This window comes from Lucilia sericata, unplaced genomic scaffold, assembly GCF_015586225.1.
Source record: "Lucilia sericata isolate MDLA Ls3-8-SP2 unplaced genomic scaffold, ASM1558622v1 Contig000798F_arrow, whole genome shotgun sequence".
NCBI lineage: Eukaryota > Metazoa > Arthropoda > Insecta > Diptera > Calliphoridae > Lucilia > Lucilia sericata.
Window position 1 is genome coordinate 206817 of NW_023994790.1, and position 11988 is coordinate 218804.

The following is an 11988-nucleotide window of genomic DNA, read 5'->3' on the forward strand; positions in this document are numbered from 1 at the left end:
ATGTGCTCAAGGAACATGCGGACAACATGAGTGAAATTCGTCTTCACTGTGGCGATAAAGTCGAAACACCAACATTTAAGTGTATAATGTGTCACCTTCATGTGTGGGTTGTACAAAATATAGATATAAATCTATAAGGGACAAAATTAATGAAAAATGAATGTTTTGTGAAAACTGAATATGTATAACAGGATATTGTTTCATATGCAAAAATTTGTGGTTTCAACACTGATTTAGTGAAATATTTCTTCTTTTATGTTTTTTTCCTAAACATATTCCAAAATGTTGTGTATAATATATATTATTCCCCTTATTCATAAACAACATTTTATTTCATAAAAGATTTATAATCCAAAATTTGATTTATAAACCGTTTATAAATTAAAATGTTGTTTGTGAATAACGCCTTACCCTCATTTTCACCATCTCCAGTTATCGTTTAACCGATAGTTATTCTTCCAGTTAATACAATTTTTGTATGAGAACTGTCAATATATTTTAAAGTTAAAAATATCTAGACATGGTGAAAATGGGGGTTAATGTAAATTTCGAAAAAAGCAATACTGAACATGACCCTCTCCAATTTGCACGACATTGGGTACTTACATTCTTTACATACATTAATTCGAAGTTTTAAGTTTTTCAAAAGTTTAAGGGCCATTATTACAACTTGCTTTTAATGTTCGTAATAATAAAAGGTAACTTTAATTAAAGTGAGGAATAAAGTGAACTTTAAATACTTTCATTATTACAACATAATTTTTTATTATACAAAAACCGTAGCATACTTTTAGCCGTTAATAATATTTTTCATATGAAATAAATCCTAAAGCTTACGTTAAAAGATAAAGGTAAGGTGATCTTCCCGTTAGCCTATCGGACACTTTTAACTAAAGTTAACTTGTAATAACGAAAAACACATTATATGTACGATAACTTCCTTACTTTAGTTATTGGTAAGTTATAATAATGGGCCTAAATTTACTAAATCCGGGATGATAGTGATACTAAATTCACATAATTTTAAATAGAATAACATTAGAATATACTTACGATAAAAAGATATTGCTTTAAAATAAGTCGATAAAATCTTAACCGTAAATTTTAATCCATTTAATTCATTACAGTTCAGATTTTATCGAGTATATATAAAAAGCTTTATCTTCTTTATCATACAAGAATATTCTAAAGTTATTCTATTTAAAATTATGTGAATTTAGTATCACTATCATCTCGTATTTAAATTTAAACTTTTGAAAACTTATAACAATTTTGGCTTATAAATCTTTTATAAAATAAAATGTTGTTTATGAATAAGGGGGATAATATATAATATTAAATATTATTTATAATAGATATTTTGCGCAACTTTTATAATCATTATAATATGAAGTAACTACAAAGTCATTTAGGATTAATGATTATAAAAATATCAATTTTATAAAATTTAAATTTATTTTATTCTCCCGACTATATCATTATTATAGCAATAACAAAATAAAATAAACAACAACAACGCTAAACGAAATAAACACACAAAAAACAAAATACACAAGCTCCCGGTCCACACTAGGAAACTATTTTTGGGAAACTTTTGATTTTGCGTGAGAGAGAAAGGGAAAGGAATACCATTAATCTCCCTCGCGGCACGGAGTTTTTCGTACTACGGAGTTTCTCGTATTCTTCTCATTCGTACAACACGCAAAATCAAAAGTTTCCCAAAAAAAGTTTCCTAGTGTGGACCGGCAGTTATTCTTCTCATTCGTACAACAACAAATCAATGCAATTAATACGTAGTTTCTGAAACAAAAGTTTTTATGTGTGGATATTAAGGAAACTTCAAAAGAGAATTAAGAAAAAGTTTCTCAACAAAAGTTTGCTAGTGTGGACCAGGTCTAACATACGAAATTGAATACACCAAGAAACAAAAACAATAAACACACAGCCATCCAAACATACGAAACGAAATACATACTCAAAAAAACAAAATACACAACGCCATGATTAAGCAGTGTTGTTGTTGCTTATTTATAAAGCATGAAAAAAATTGTCTTTTTTATGAAATTTTCAATTTATGGACAGATTTTGCTGATTTTAAATAGGAAACTTCTCAAAAGCATGTCTGATAGAATTATTGAAGATTTGGATACCGAAGATATATGGGGTCTTCAGAAAACTGATTTCAACAGACAGACAGACAGACGGACATGGCTTAATCGACTCCGCTATCTATAAGAATTCAGAATATACAGTGAATCAATTAAGTAATTTGCCTATGTAAAATTTTATAAATTTTAAGAAAAAATTTTGTCTGAACAATTATTTTTAGCAAATTTAAGCAATTTGTTTGTTGTATTCTGTAAAGAATATCTTATATTTTAATTTTCTAACAAAAAAGTAAAATCGTGATATTAATTAATTAATTAATGAGATTTTTGATAAAATGTGAACGTATTGTAAATTTTTTAGGTCAATAAAGTATTTTGCCTTTTTAGGTTTTTTGTTCATTTTTTTAATATTGTTGAATTATTTTATAAAATTGAGGCCCATTATTATAACTTTCCAATAACTAAAGTTAGGAAGTTATCGTACAGATAATGTGTTTTTCGTTATTACAAGTTAACTTTAGCTAAAAGTGTCCGTTAAGTTTTATTTCAAAAATAATAAGTAATTTTGAATTGAATACATGATATACTAGAAAATCAATAGATTTTGACCTAGAAAAAAATGTTTAAGTGGAGTATAAAACTATATATTATAACAAAATAATCTATGTTTTTAGTAATTTTGCTTTGATAAACAAAAACTACTGAATTTTATTTAAAATTCTATAATATTGATTCTTATTCAATAAAGCTAACACTAAGTACCATCCTAGCCACTCTAAGTATGGTGACATCACCGTATACCACTATAGAACTATTACATGCTAAAAACATGATTTTCTGTCTCATATTAAATATACAGTAGGCGTATTAGGATCTGTACCCCGTTTCTGTAACTTTTAGTGAGAAGTTCTCACATCGAGAAGTGTGAAACAAAAAATTCCATCGTTTCTCGATTTGTGAGTAAAAAGTGTTTCTGTAACTTAAAGTGAGAAGAGGCTACACGAATTACGTTTTTATTGGAAATTTCCAATAAAACAGCTGTCAAAAATATAAAAATTAAAAGAAAAAAACGAACAAATTTATAAACGAAGAATAAATAAACAAAAAATATAGAAATTAAATGAAAATTGTTCGAAAAATTATCCCACTAAATTCGCCCTTGCCAAATTCTAAGTTTACGCCCACGTACTTTTTTAGCATTTGTTTCTGTACATACGAAATTCCTCGTATTTTCTAAAAATTAGTGAACAATATTTATTTTAATCTTAATTAATTATAAATATAACATTACTTTTTCATTATTTCATAGAATTCATGTTTAAATTAATTTTTTTTAATTAAAATTTTACTTTCCGCACCGTTTTAAAATGTGAGTTTTTTTTGACAGTTCATGTGAGAAACTTCTCACAAAATTTTCTTACAGAAACACTTTTACTCACAAATTTCCAATAACTTACTTCAAAAAACATAAATGACAGATAGTTCTCACAAAATTTTCTTACAGAAACACTTGCATGTGAGAAATGATATTTTGTTTCAATTCACATTGTTTTTTCTTCAATTTCACTGTTTCATGCGAGAAACTTCTCGATGCGAGAGTTACAGAAACGAGGCACTGGATAGTTATTCTTGATTTGGGTTCTAAATATATATAAGCGAATGTATTAGCTGAAAAATATTGCTTTGTGGTCCTTAGGTGACGATAACCACTTCTATCTGTAAATATCTAAATTTGGTATTTTTTCTGTACCACACCACAGTTCACTTTATATTAGTTCCAAGTAACTTAAGGTCTGTCTGGAGGTCTAAATCATATACCGGCGTATAGAGAGGCAGATAAAAAAAATCACCACTACACACCAAGGTGGATTAATAAGGTAGTCGTCCGCACAGCTGATTGTCAGCTGTTTCAATCCCAACTGTCAAAACTCTTATTTGTTATATTAATTTGCGGGCCTTTTGTAAAATATATATTGTAATTTACCAATTGGAGAATTTGAAAATATTTTAAAATGAGAATTTGCTATTTGTGTAAAACTAAATATCCCAAGGGAAGCGTAATTTTGTTCTGTGTACCAAGGGATGAACATACTCGTGGAAAGTGCGGCGAAATTTGTGGAAAAATGGTCACAGCAAACGCTTCGATTTGCGATAAACATTTCTTGCCATCCAGCATTATAAATGTTGGTGGCAGATATAGTTTATTGCCAAATGCGGAACCAATGTACATTGTGCTGAACCATTTATGGAACAATGGTAAGTATAGATCAAAAGGGAGCAATAGAGAACACCAGACTGTTAAACAATAGGTAGCAACGGCATACTGGTGTTATGTATAAGATCTTTATATATTATATACATATTTTTAGTGTTTCAACTTCTATGGAGATTGAAGATGTCAATCCTTCACATGGAGATATTTCTATTGAAGGGTAAGTTCATAACTAATCAGTCTCTCGTTTCTGTAACTCTCGCATCGAGAAGTTTCTCGAAATTGAAGAAAAAACTATGTGAAGGCAAGGGCGAATTTAGTGGGATAATTTTTCGAACAATTTTCATTTAATTTCTATATTTTTTGTTTATTTATTCTTCGTTTATAAATTTGTTCGTTTTCTTCTTTTAATTTTTATATTTTTGACAGCTGCTTTATTGGAAATTTCCAATAAAAACGTAATTCGTGTAGCCTCTTCTCACTTTAAGTTACAGAAACACTTTTTACTCACAAATCGAGAAACGATGGAATTTTTTGTTTCACACTTCTCGATGTGAGAACTTCTTACTAAAAGTTACAGAAACAGGGTACAGTTTGTTAAATAATTATTACCACCCAGGGTACACTAAACAGGTATATGCATCACTACAACAATACAAAAATAACATGTATTCCCAGCAAAAAAAGACGTGCAAAAAAAGTAGTAAATGCATGGGTTGAACTGATAATGAACTGGTTCATATTTAGGGGAAACATGCATGATTTTAACATTAGCGTGTCATTGGCATGCATGTGTTCGTATTTGGAAAAATAGTTCGCCATTTAAATGAGTTCTTATAACCAATGAATATTCGATGATTCTCAAGCGAATTTTCATTGGTGCACTATATTTATTTAAAAATGCATTAATAATGGTATTTCGATTTAATTATCAATATTTAAATAATTTTTTTGTGTGATATTGATAAAAATAAAATAAGATAAAACATAACTAACTGATTTTTATTGGATTTAAATTCATGCAGAGGAAAAATACCCATTGTGTTTTAAAATCCGTTAAACAGTCATGTTTTTTTCCCTCTCTTATTAATGTTAAAATGGACTTAATATTACTAGGTAGGTAGGTACCTACAAAAACAAAAATCTAATAAAAAAATTAATGTAATTTTTAATATTTATTGTATGAAATGCACGTTTTCGTTAAATCTCCGAAGAGAATACCAAATTATAGTAAAATATTACAATTCCTATAGTGGAGTTACATGAGTGAATTTGGGTGCATTTTTCATGCCTTCACTGATGACAAATTTATTAGAATTTAGGCATGTATTTAAAACGCATTATAAATAGAATACGTACAAAAGAAATCATGAAAATATCCCTTCTTCTTTAACAACTTCAAATTTTTTTTGCTGGGTTTTTAATTTTAATTTTATTTCAAAAAACATGCAGTGATTTTAAATGGAATTTTAAGGGATATGCATGTTTATATACTTATATTAAGCTGGATGCTATTGGTAAATATTACAGAGGACTTGGCAAAAGCAAGATTTTGGAATAACCTGATTTGTGCCACTAAATTTGTATCTTTAGCTACAAAAGTTTGGCAAACGAAAGTGGGCCAGGCAACGGGTGCAATACTAAAGATTGTTGATATCTGAATTGGCCTGATTTGTGCCAATAAAGTTGTGTTGTGGCTACCAAAGTGTGGCTAAAGACAACAGAACGTGCGCAATACGGGGGATAGTTGATATCTGGAATGACCTGATTTGTGCCATTAACGTTCTATTCTAAACGGATGAAGTTTGGCTAAAGACAGCGGACCTCACAAAGGGCGCAATGCGGAAGATGGTTGAAATGTATTTTTTGTACAAACAATATTATTATTTTACAAACTAAACATTTAAAATTTTTTATTATTAAAATTTTATTTCGTTTCAAATAAACAAAAACATATTTTGACAGAGAAGGTATACAAATAAGAAAAAAAATTATCAGCTGTTCGATTGCATATACCTGTTTAGTGTACACTGTTACCACCTAAAAAAAGGGACTTTTTATACTTTTTCCATTGTCAACTGGTATTTCTTCAATTTTAGAAAAATGAAATTAACCACACAGAGTCCTGAATAAATGAGAATCTATCAATGGGCACTTTTTCTTTATTCAACTGGTGCCTTTTGAGTTCCCTTTAATATTAAACCTAGAAACCGAGTGAATGGAAATCTATAATATTGAATACTGAGAAAATGAAAATTAAAAAAGCTAATTTTTTGTTTTCCAAGTGGTAATCTTTGAGTATTCTATCCCAGCAAAAAAAGACGTGCAAAAAAGTAGTAAATGCATCGGTTAAACTGATAATAAACTGGTTCATTTTTAGGTGAAACATGCATGATTATAACCAAGGCGAATTCAGATAAGGTGGTGTTATTCAATCAGCTGATAATTGTTTTCTTAATTCGCCTGGTTTACGTAGCTGTCAAAGTTTGTTATTGTTTACATTTTTATATTTAAAAATGTCCGTTAAACAAAGAAAAACTTCGTTAATATTTTGAATTATTTATGTAAAAAATCTAAAAATACCAAGCATCTCGTAAACAAATATCATTTTATGTAAATAATGGCATAATTGGTATGTACCTATACAAATATGTTATTTAGGAAAAATATTTTTTTATCCATTCGCAACAAATATTCATTCATTCGTAATATAATATTTTCATGAATATGTACTTTTTTATGTTTATTTTTCACAAAAAATTAAGTTTTACCTTACTTCAGGCAATTACTTAAATTTTGCAAATTAATTTGCCGGAATAGAATTTTTCGTTTGAAACAACCATTATTCAATTCAGAATATATTTTCTTCACAAATTTTAATATCTTTATCCTTATTTTTAATAAAATATAAACATTTTACAAACATTTTTCATGAAATGAATTCGCCGTACTTATGGTTTTTGACATCTACGTAAACCAAATGCAAAAACAAAATACATGTAAAATGTTGTTGCAGAACTGCCACCACCTTATCTGAATTCGCATTGGGTTCGCATTTGGAAAAATAGTTCGTCATTAAAATGAATGCTAACAACCAATGAACATTCGGTGATTCTGATTTTCATTGGTGCACTATATTTATTTTAAAATGCATTATTAAAGGAAATATGGTGAATTTATTATTAATATTTAAATAATTTTTTTTAGCGTGATATTGATAAAAATTATATATGATCCCAAAATAAAACATTAATAACTGATTTTGAATGGTATTAAATTTGAACCTAAAAAGAAACATATCGAAAACTAACGAAAAATTCAAAATCGATTTTATTGTTGATTATAATGTAATGCATCAAAACAAATGTCCACAAAAAAATGGGCTCCTCCGACCAAAATTAGCGATTTTATTGACAAAAAACAAAAGGCCCTATCTACAAAAACATTTAAATATTAAAGGTAAAATGTCCAATTTATCCATTTCTATATACGCCATTGTCAACTATCATAACAACTGATAAGTTTCACTATTAAACCATTTGTTTATTTATTACAAATAAATCGCGGTGATAGAAACAAACTTTTCAATTTCAATAGTTTTTTGCTTCTCCTGTAAAATTTTAAAAATGTTAGAGTGCCGTTTGCGTTTTAGGTGACGATATAATGACCTCATCTATATATACAAAAATTAATGTGTGTTTATTTAGTCTTTATAGAAACGGCTGAACCGATCTTCCTGAAAATTTCACAGTGTTTTCCAGTATGTTTGGAAGGAACTATAGGCTACTTTTTATTTCAAAATTTCAAGTGGGCGAGGTGCCTTGACCACATACCATATAAGTATGCGTATCTTAGAAAGTACAACAGTTAGAGTCCTCAAATTTTGTATAGATTACTTTGACGTCCACATAAACATGTGGGTACAAAATGGGTGGCCTTGCTGTAGTGGGAGTGGCACCTCCCAAATAAAGAAACTATTAAATTAGTATATCAGAGAAGAAATATGAATTTAATAAAAATGCGTATATTTAAGAAACTGTTATAGCTATAATCTTCAAATTTGGCACGAAAAACTTTGACATCGATGTGAATATTTATATTATAATTTAGCGGAATAGGAAAAAGGGGGAGATTAACCTCCCATATGAATAAAATACATAATTTCGTTTATTTAGGAAACTATGAGCTAGAATCTTCAAATTTAGCATCAGGAACTCTATTGTCCATGTGAACATTTGGGAGAAAAATGGGAGGATTTACAAATCCTCAAATTTTGCACGAAAACACTAACATCAATATGAACATTTGTGTAGTAATTTAGCGGACTAGGAATACTGGATAATATGAACTCCTGGATAATACGAACACCCAAAACTTTACATTAGTGACTCTAAAGAGTGAACAACGCAAGCCTCTATAAAGTGAACTTGAAGTTTTTTTTGTCAAAAAACTAACAAAAACAAGATTTTTTATAAGCCCCACAGAAAATTTTCAGAGTACTCGAAATTGCAACCAATGTTGTGTGCTTTACTTTGTATTACTTATAATTTGATTTACTTGTATATAAAATCTGGATGTGAAGTTTAAATTTTTAATAAAATTTTGTGTGTTACATCTTAATATACTTGTAATTACAATGTTAATATGAGAACAGAAAATTAAAATAAAAAATCAAGTGTGTTAGATGAATTTTAAGCAAAATTTGTTGCTTAAAATCAGGATCACGATCAGGATAATTGGTATGGCCTTATACTTATGAATGAATTTGTAGATACATGTATTGGCTAGCATTTTTTAAAAAATAGACATATTTAGATACTTCTTAATGCACATGTAAACTAGAACTGAACTAGAACTGGACTAGAACTGAACGAAACGGGTACGAAAACGGAACGAGAACGGAAGGAGAAGGAACGAGAACGGGACGAGAACGGGACGAGAACGGAAAGAGAACGGGACGAGAACGGAAGAGAACGGACCGAGAACGGAACGAGAAGGGAACGAGAACGGAACGAGAACGGAACGAGAACGGAAAGAGAACGGAACGAGAACGGACCGAAAGCGGAGCGGAGAGAGCGAGCGAGCGAGCGAGCGAGCGAGCGAGAGCGAGCGAGCGAGCGAGCGAGCGAGCGAGCGAGCGAGCGAGCGAGCGAGCGAGCGAGCGAGCGAGAGCGAGCGAGCGAGCGAGCGAGCGAGCGAGCGAGCGAGGAGCGAGCGAGCGAGCGAGCGAGCGAGCGAGCGAGCGAGCAGCGAGCGAGCGAGCGAGCGAGCGAGCAGCAGCGAGCGAGCGAGCGAGCGAGCGAGCGAGCGAGCTAGCGAGCGAGCGAGCGAGCGAGCGAGCGAGCGAGAGCGAGCGAGCGAGAGCTAGCGAGCTATCGATCTATCGAGCGATGAGCGATCTATCGAGCTATCGAGCTAGCGATCTAGCAGCTAGCTAGCTATCGATCTATCTATATAGCTATCTATCTATCTATCATCTATCTATCTATCTATCATCTATCTATCTATCTATCTATCTATCCTATCTTCACAGTGTCTTTCTGTATATCTGGAAGGAACTATAGGCATTATTTACTTTTTTAGCATGGAACCGGCAGGAAAAGAAAAAGGAATACAAACCGAACATTTTCAGGTCGATTCCGAAACTCAAACCGAGTAAGAAAATCTTTTTTTAATCAGTGCCAGTCTGTTATATAAATCCCTTCTTCATCTTTCAATAGAATGGACTACTTCCAAAATTTCAACTTTCTCAAGCAAACACTGCTATTGAAGAGATTAGAAAGATTTTACAGATGGACAAGAAAAATGATGGCTCCAGGAAGAATCCAGTGGAAATGGGCAGACATATCTAACGCGATATGTCTGCATGCTGCAGGACATAGGGCATACAACCACTTATATAAACAAAGTTTTCCGTTACCTCATAGACCGACCCTACAACGGTGAGTGGATCCTTTCAGCTTCCATCGATTTTATGCAACACACGAACAATTTGATTCTTAAAGTTAAGATAAGTTTGAATATTAAGATCGGTTTGCGATTAACAAAAAAGGTAGAATAATTACTTATAGATTTAAGATTTTGTTTTAATATTAAGTCTCAAATAGGACTTAAAATTAGTAATAATTAGTTTTTTATGTTAGTTAATAACTGTATTTTTTTTTCGATAAGTTAGAAAGATTCGTCAACAACAAAACAAATAAATTAAATCTTTGCTTAAATTTTAATAAATTATTTCCCAATCATTTTAGGAAAACCTTGGTTTCCCAGCCCAACTGTGCAGACGAAAAAGTGTTCAGTCTGGCCGATGCTCCGCACCTCTTAAAATTAATCCGGAACCATTACCTGGACAGTGGCTTAGTTGTGGGAGACGAACATTTAACCTCCCGAACTTTTACAGATTTACTTAGCCTGAGATCAACATCTGATATGTCAATAACTTATAAAATTAGCCATGAACATCTGGCAAGGAAAGGTGCAGGTAAGTGTATAACAAAAACGATTCATACTGAATAATACTATTTTTAAAAAATTTCAGGTTGACAAAAGGTGAAATTAGCAACACAGCTTTTTTCGCACACAACAGCGAATGCTATCAGAAGATGCTACGCACTTGGACTAGAATTATACAAGCCAACCCAGACGGCCAAGAGGTGAACGATTGGTTTGACATACTAAAATCCAGAAAAAGTACATTTAAATACCCTGGCAAGGTAAGTTAAAATACACGTTTATCATAATGTGAATGTGATATTTTTATTTGTAATCATTTGGATTTCATTTGTAATTCAATTGGATTTCAAATATAGAATGCTGAAGTATATCCTGGGTAAGTTTATGCAAATACTTTTCTTTTTTGTTACCAATTATTTTATTTATTTTAAGCAAGAAACACCAGACACCTAAATGGGACAGGTAATGTTGAAGCGGATGATACCAATTGGCTGGATTCTTCCATGGAGTTAAAACCTTCAAAAGTGGTTGAAGAGATTCCTGCAGCACCGGAAGATATTTTTGAAGAGCTACCTGTAGACCCGGAAGAAGAAGTAGACCTTGACTATTTCGATGAATCGATTCTTAATGACATTGGTATTCTTCAAGAAGACGCATTAGAATACGTAAGTCAACGGAAATGAAATCTCCCACCAACCAAGACTAAATCAGCATCTTCTTCAACAAAGGGTTTAACCAGAACCCTTCCAGACAATGTAAAAAGATTATTCTTCAAATGCCGAATACATTTTCGCGTGAGAAATCTGAAAAAAAGATTAAATATTCAAAAGAAAAGCAGCGCAAAGTGGGGTCCAAAAAATTTCTTAAAATTAAATTATAAGAATTTATCTTTTTGAATAAGTATAGATCTATTAAAGCAATTTTAATTCAAATTATTAATTTTTTATTTTTCTACAGATTTCGAACTATCATATTGCAGCACATTTTAACACGACACTGCAGTTAACGCATATTTTAAAGGTAAAAAAGAGTTATTTAAACCCAATTGTATGTTTTCCCCTTATTTATACTAAGTTCTGTTTCAGCTTTGTTTTAAACTTTTGGAGTTTTGCTAGAACACTCCCGGAAACTTGAGGACGATCACTCAGATTGACACTACACCAAACTAGAGGCAAATAAATGAAAAAGGAGAGTATTTTCAAGATATAAATATAT

At 31.1% G+C, this 11988-nt stretch overlaps 1 protein-coding gene across 3 annotated transcripts; it reads left to right on the top strand.

Moving 5' to 3' along the window:
- The first annotated feature begins 10241 nt into the window (after positions 1-10241).
- LOC119608170 lies at positions 10242-11667 on the top strand. Of its 3 annotated transcripts, XM_037962479.1 has the most exons (5): positions 10242-10262; positions 10572-10801; positions 10859-11033; positions 11130-11149; positions 11210-11667. In XM_037962479.1, exons 3-5 carry the CDS (start codon positions 10923-10925, stop codon positions 11454-11456), a joined length of 378 nt encoding a protein of 125 aa, XP_037818407.1. In that variant the 5' UTR covers positions 10242-10262; positions 10572-10801; positions 10859-10922; the 3' UTR covers positions 11457-11667. The 3 variants fall into 3 exon arrangements, 2 of the variants coding, with proteins under 2 accessions (XP_037818407.1, XP_037818408.1); XR_005231801.1 differs by lacking the exon at positions 10242-10262 and having other exon boundaries at positions 10578-10801; positions 11206-11667; XM_037962480.1 differs by lacking the exons at positions 10242-10262; positions 10572-10801; positions 10859-11033 and having other exon boundaries at positions 11117-11149; positions 11206-11667.
- The last annotated feature ends 321 nt before the right edge of the window (positions 11668-11988 follow it).